Source organism: Hoplias malabaricus, chromosome 10 (genome assembly GCF_029633855.1).
Source record: "Hoplias malabaricus isolate fHopMal1 chromosome 10, fHopMal1.hap1, whole genome shotgun sequence".
NCBI classification, from domain to species: Eukaryota; Metazoa; Chordata; class Actinopteri; order Characiformes; family Erythrinidae; genus Hoplias; species Hoplias malabaricus.
Genome location: NC_089809.1, coordinates 20,022,044 through 20,028,918, shown reverse-complemented (window position 1 = coordinate 20,028,918; position 6,875 = coordinate 20,022,044). Strand labels below are relative to the sequence as shown.

At 34.9% G+C, this 6,875-nt stretch overlaps 1 protein-coding gene across 1 annotated transcript; it reads left to right on the top strand.

The window, feature by feature from the left end:
- Positions 1 to 2,831: 2,831 nt before the first annotated feature.
- si:ch1073-59l16.1 (polymeric immunoglobulin receptor) lies at positions 2,832 to 6,647 on the top strand. The gene is made up of 7 exons (XM_066682831.1): positions 2,832 to 2,949; positions 3,081 to 3,402; positions 3,742 to 3,842; positions 3,973 to 4,049; positions 4,344 to 4,415; positions 4,526 to 4,564; positions 6,527 to 6,647. The coding sequence occupies exons 1-6, from the start codon at positions 2,847 to 2,849 to the stop codon at positions 4,550 to 4,552; spliced, it is 702 nt and encodes a 233-aa protein (XP_066538928.1). The 5' UTR covers positions 2,832 to 2,846; the 3' UTR covers positions 4,553 to 4,564; positions 6,527 to 6,647.
- The last annotated feature ends 228 nt before the right edge of the window (positions 6,648 to 6,875 follow it).

Sequence of the window (6,875 nt, the reverse complement as noted above, 5' to 3'; positions counted from 1 at the left end):
TCTTATTTATTCAGAATTAAAACATGATTCCTGTGGAAAAAAAAATTATTTTCAGGGCCAGAAAACTGCTGACAGATTTTGATTATTGGGTGGTCTATGCCATTAATGTTAGTCAGGTACAGACCTAAATCTTATATGTTAGTAACCAATAGCATTGAGTGATTTTGCTCAATAATACAGTCATGATTGAAAATGTTGGCACCCCTGAAATTTTTCCAGAAAATTATTACACTTACACATTTTGTTATACACATGTTTAATTCCTTTGTTTGTTATTGGAACAACATAAAAAAGGGGGGAAAAAACGCGTCACAATTGTTATAATCTAAAAAATGGCCAAAGAAAATTATTACCACCTATTCAAAATTGTGGGTAAATAACTTTGTTTCAAGCGTGTGAGACCCGTTTAAACTCACCTGTGTCAAGTAACAGGTGAAACCAGATGAAAAAGAAGCTAACTCAATCTTTGCATTGTGTGTGCCACACTAAGCTTGGAGAACAGAAGGAAGAGAACTGTCTCAGGACTTGAGAAGCAAAATTGTGGAAAAATGTCAACAATCTCAAGGTTAAGTCCATATCCAGAGATCTTGCTGTTCCTTTGTCCACAGTGTGCAACATAATCAAGAAGTTTACAACCCATGGCACTGTAGCTCATCTCCCTTGACGTGGACAGAAGAGGAAACTGATGAAAGGTTGCAATGCAGGATAAGCAGCCCCAATCAAATTCCAAAGAAATTCAAGCTGTTCTACAGGCTCAAGGGGCATCTGTGTCAGTGCGAACTATCCATCAATATTTGATTGAAATGAAGGCAGGAGACCCAGGAGGACCCTACTTCTGACACAGGCACATAAAAAAAAAGCTAGACTGCAGTTTGCTAAAATGTACGTGAGTAAGCCAAAATCCTTCTGGGAAAACATCTTGTGGACAGATGAGACAAAAATAGAGCTTTTTTGTAAAGCACATCATTCTACTGTTTACCGAAAATGGAATGAGGCCTACAAAGAGAAAGAACACAGTACCTACAGTTACATATGGTGGAAGTTCAAAGATGTTGTAGAGTTATCTCTGGCACTGGGTGCCATAAAATCTGAAGATTACCAAAGGATTTTCAGTTTTTTTCAGTTTGCAAAAAAAGAGTGATCCAGAATTCCAAAGGGTGTGCAAACTAATATTAAGTTGAGGGTGCCAATAATTTTTTTCTGGCCTATTTTTGGAGTTTTGCATGAAATTATATTAATTTTTGCTTTTTCTCTATTTTTGTGTTGTTCCAATAAACAAAAAGAAAATAAACAAAACATGTGAAATTGCAATAATTTTCTTGGAGAAATATTTTATTTTCTGGAAAGATTTTAGGGGTGCCAACACTTTCGGGCATGTCTGTATATTGTTGGTGTCTCCTGACTACAGATTCTTGTGTGGTTTGTGACACATTAATAATTAATACATTACAGTAAACAAGCAAGACTCTGTAAGGATTGTAAGACTGCAGTTTACTGAAGCACGCGTCTGCCCTGTACTGGTTTCCCATTATGGCTTGAAGAAAAAGTTGAGGCCCCCAATTGTCATTGTATAATTTGCAACCTGCTTAAGACATTTGCATTTATATTTCTGTAAAGTCTTTTACCACTTTCACCATGCTTTCACCCACTGCTATCTAGAAGTGGCAAGAGATTTTATGAGCGCTGTGACCACCGCATTGGTTTCACCCACTTACAGCACTCACCTGAGATAAAAGGAGCACAGGGTCAGTAGGTAGTGGGTGCTCATACTTGCTAAATGGTACTTCCTTATGTGGCAATGAGTTCAATTCAAGTTCAAGATGAAAAGCAGAGGTGCAGCGTTACGTATTATTTTCCAAACTCTGGAACAACCTTCTAGAAGATCTAAGACCACAAAATTATTCAGATTATTTAAAAAAAAAGAGAGATAAAACATGAGATAAAATACTCATGTTGCAATTCATTTGTCATTTACTGTAATCTCATTATTTTCATATATACACACACACACACACACACACACACACTTAAATACTGTATGAGAAATCTTTATATGAAAGGGACAAGGCCTTTTTCCTATACTGGCTGTGATCTTAGGGCTCTTGATGGCACTGAATCACTGAATCTAAAAACAGATAAGTTTCTGCATGATCTCAGAAACACTTAAAAGAATAAATAAAAATTGTCTGTGAACACAGTTCATCGCTACATACACAATTGCACATTTACACTCACAAATGTTACTAGAAACAAGACATAAACAGAATCCAGAAACACCTCCATCTTCTCTGGGCCCAAGCCCAGTTTATATGGACTGAGGAAAAGTGGAATTGTTATAAGAAAAACAATGAACTTTATAGGTTTCAACATTCAAAATGTTGTCTCTGTCATTATTTTCAATTAAATATGGCATTTTAATTTCAATGAAATGATTTGCACATTATTGCATTTAGCTTTTTCCACATGTATTATATTTGTACTTTATATTGCACAGTATCCAGAAGTTTTTTTGGAAATGGGGTTTGTATAATTTAAAAGTTCAGATTTAATCTCATGAGCACTGTAATAAAGGCAACATTGGGAACACTAAATATTAATTTCTAACTTTGAGTTATCTTATCCCAGCAGGTACCCAGAACATCGTCACACTCAGACAAGTGTCTGTACAACAAGGAAAATCCATCACAATCCCTTGTTCATATAATGAAAAATATAAGGCTCATGTAAAGTACTTATGTTCTGGTGGAATTTGGATATTCTGCACAACTGTTGTGAAATCTAAGCAGCAACTAAGTCACAACACAATATCCATCTCAGACGATGAGAAGAGTACCTTCACTGTGACAATGAACAATGTACAGAGTAAAGACACCGGTTATTACTGGTGTTCTGTTGAAATCAACAGTCAGGCTGATGAGAAGCAATATTTTTGGCTACAGGTCACAAAAGGTAAGATTCCTTATTATTTTATATTCACAATGTAGTGTTTTGAGGAGAGACAATGAATGAATAGACAATGAATGAATAAAAATCTAGACGTGCCATTTCTTTGCCTTACATCCTCTGACTGCTCTCATTAGGGCTTCCTGAACTGTATGTGGAAAATCAGATGGTAACTGGCACTGTGGGCAGCAACCTGGAGATTACCTGCTTTCATAATTATCAGACAACAAAGAAGTGGTGTAAACTGGATGGAAAGTGTGTGAAGGGAGAAATGGATCATATAGATGGAGCCTCAGTTAAGGTCATTAACTCGGGTAAACAGCTCAAAGTTAACATGAGTAACCTGGAGATGAAGCACTCTGGATGGTACCACTGTTCAGCCGGGGATCTACAGATGCCTGTTCACATCACCATGAGAAATTATTCAGTTAACGAGATAACACCACACATTCCGGACAGGTAAACACTGCTCCCTTCACTTCACCACACTAAAATTACACTTTAGTATTAGAGGATTGGGCAAAAACCAAGTGTAACGAATTTTAATTATATATTATACACTGATAGGTGAATTGGCCCTGCGAAAATGTCCATAGGTGTGAGTGAATGTGTGAGTGTGTGGTGCCCCGTGAAGGACTTGCCCCCCATACAGGGTGTGTTCGAACCTTGGACCCACAAACACTCTGAACTATATAAGCAGTTACAGATAATGAATAAAAAAGAGAATGATTTAGAGATAGTTTTCTGTGTGAAAGCAGTGATATATATTTTTGTGAAAAGAAGTGCATTTTGTTACAGACCCCCAGAGGAGACGTTTTCTAAATGGCTGATAATTCTGGTGGTGGTGGTGACTGTAGTAGTCACGTTTGCAGTGATTCTGATCATTCTCCTTAAACAAAGTAAGCCATTTATTCAAAATTCTATATAATTTCTGCATGTTACTGACTTCAGACATTTCATTATTTCGAAAGGTTAGATTATATTGTGGTACTATAATAGATTTTACCAAATATCATACTTCATTTCCAGAATGCAGGTTTAAACCATCTTTTGAGCAAAACAGGTCTGAGAATCTGTATATAAGCATGGACAGGAGAACATCAAAAGTAAGTGTATATATGTATCTTTTCTCTGAATTAAATTTACAAGCTTTTAAGACTGATTATTTAGACATTAATGCAGTATTATTATTATTTGCATCACTTCAGTAGAATTTATTCACAAAACAGGACTATCCTTCCTCCACTGCTAACTATTAAAAAGAACAAAATCTGTAAGAACTCTATTTATTAGCCTACTTATAAAATTGACAGGTACAGAGCAAATGCATAATTAAATCCCAGTGAGAGATCGTGTGTCTATTGATCACTAATTCACGTTTTCTTTCAAATTGAATGCAGTGTGGAGATAAGCAAAGCCACAATGAAGACCCATATGAATTTATGAGCAATGTGAAAACAGCAGACTATGAGGTAGCCTACAGCACAGAAGAACTCTCTTTTCTACTTTTACGCTTTGCTGAATTTCTAAAGTTTCTCTTCTAGTTTGTTAAGTTGTATTAACTGTTATGCTGTATTTATAGGATTTGTCTACTTCTTGGAAATCTTAAAAGGAACATTAGGTAAGATTTGGGTTTTTTGTACCTGGGGTTCCCCCTAGTGCAATCTATTTTTACCACACAATCAAGGGGGAGGGGATGTGTTTTCCTACCCTCCTCCAAAGGTTACATAGTGCCATTTCTGCAGTGCTGAGCTCAGAGTAGCACTTACAGAGGCTCAGTTCTCCCTGTCACAGGTCAGTTTAGCATCAGAATAATTTTGAAACTGTAATTGTAATGTAAAAATTTACATATTGTTCCTTTAAGAGACAAAAACAATCAGAGGGCCATGGCAAGACAGAAGTAACTAGCTGAACTCTAGATTAATGTAGATAATCTAGATAAATAAATGCAGGAAAATATTTATATCTGATAAATGCCACATGCTTTTTTAAGGAATTTCATATTATTTCTCAGGTAATTATGAATTAAAATTATTACATATACAGATATTTTATAATTTTATTATATTTGGGATCAAAAATAAAACACTAATAATTAATCAACCAAATGGAGGTGTAGATCACACACTGCACACCTACATATTTGTTTTTTTCTATGATCAAACTGCCCAGTTTTCAATTTAGACTGTTTTTATTTTTCAGTTTAATTAATGTTCATGTATTTCCATTAAAAATGATTTTCCTAACTTTTATTAAAGCATTAACAGAATGTTTAAAATTTAAATTTTTAAACCTGTGGTTTACAGATTTACAAAGTGAAATAATAAGTAGCTTAAAACCCAAACTGGCCTGGAATGTTTGATTTATACCTCTTTCTGAGTAAATAGATTGATAAATAGATTTTAAAGTTGACAGTTATGACTAAACTGCTCTTTAAAGCAGCAATCAGTCCCCAAAAAGCAGCACCACCTGTTGACCTAGATCTATCAGAGATTCTGAACTAAACAGCCATTTGGGCAACTCACACTATAGCGCTTAAATTGGTGTGTTGGTGTGTGTTATTCATTTCATATTTTTGCTATTGTGATTGCTACTTTAATCAAAGCTGCATACTACGTTCCAGGTTTGTTAGCTGAACTGAGAATCCCTTTTATTTTGGGATAAAAAAACATTGTAGTTCTACAATTTGAGACTATTGTCCATCTCTAGCTCTACTTTATTAGCCTGCTTTCACTTTATTGTTCAGTGGATTTTTTTAAGGGAAAAAAAATTGAGCCATAATAACAGTGTGAAGTGTACAAAATCCTCAGAGTGGAGAATATAGTCATAAGTATGAATGTATAGTTCAAAGTATGAATAAACAGTTGTTTTGCAACATGAACCATGCATATGTGGCATTTGTGGTTGAAACTTGTACACCAGGTTTAGAAATGAAAGACCTTTTATAGAGAGCAGAGACAGGTCAGAAATAAACAAGGCAGTTGCACCATCCTGCTGATACACTGTGGGTGTATTTACAATAAGCTGCGCAAGCTTAAGATCTGCATGTTCAATGCTTAATGTCAGCAAAAGTGCAACAGAGACCCAAGCTTATGCCATCAAATAATATTTAAAAATTTAATATATACAATTCTCAGAATAAAATATTCTTACTTCTAACAAGGAGAAAGTAAACATATTACTGGAGCTGTATTGAGTGAGTGGTATATTTATTATAACTTATTCTCAACAAATATTTATAATAATTTTGTGCTGGGTTTGGAAATATGTTCATTTGAACAGTTCATTTTTGACTGTATTTCTGGCTTCGTTTATCAGTGGAAGAGTCTATGTTCAAAGTTAATTTCCTTTGAGGGGAATAAAACTTACTCTCTTATAATAAATCATTTGTTTTTGCACAGCACACTCAGATTTCATTCATTTAGACGTTCAAGTTTATTTTACATAAATGATCAAAAAGACACAACAGCACAAATAATTGTGTATAAAGTGGTATTGATGTTATTATCATATTCTCTGCAGTGCAGTGCATCTCCAGTGGCTGCTTCAAACTAATTGTCTGATGTTTGTGATAACTGCACAGGTGGGGTTTTGATCTGCCTTCTAAACCGTATTATTTCGCCTGTCCAGATGGAGGCAGTGTCACATGGAGTAGACAGCAGTATGTCCTGACACAACAGCAGCCACAGAAAGGCCTTGAAAGCAATGAAAATCTTTTTAAATCACCAAATTAGTAACTGATATTTATGAATATATTTTTTTTGTCGGTAAATTTATTGAATTATGAATTTTACTTTGTAATTTCTGAATGCAGTTTAAGCTTCATAGAACAGGTCTTCCACTTGGGGATGGCCATTTTTAACATTTTGAAAATGGACTGAAATATATGAGAATGTTATTAATTACATAATATAAACATCCAGTCCACTAGA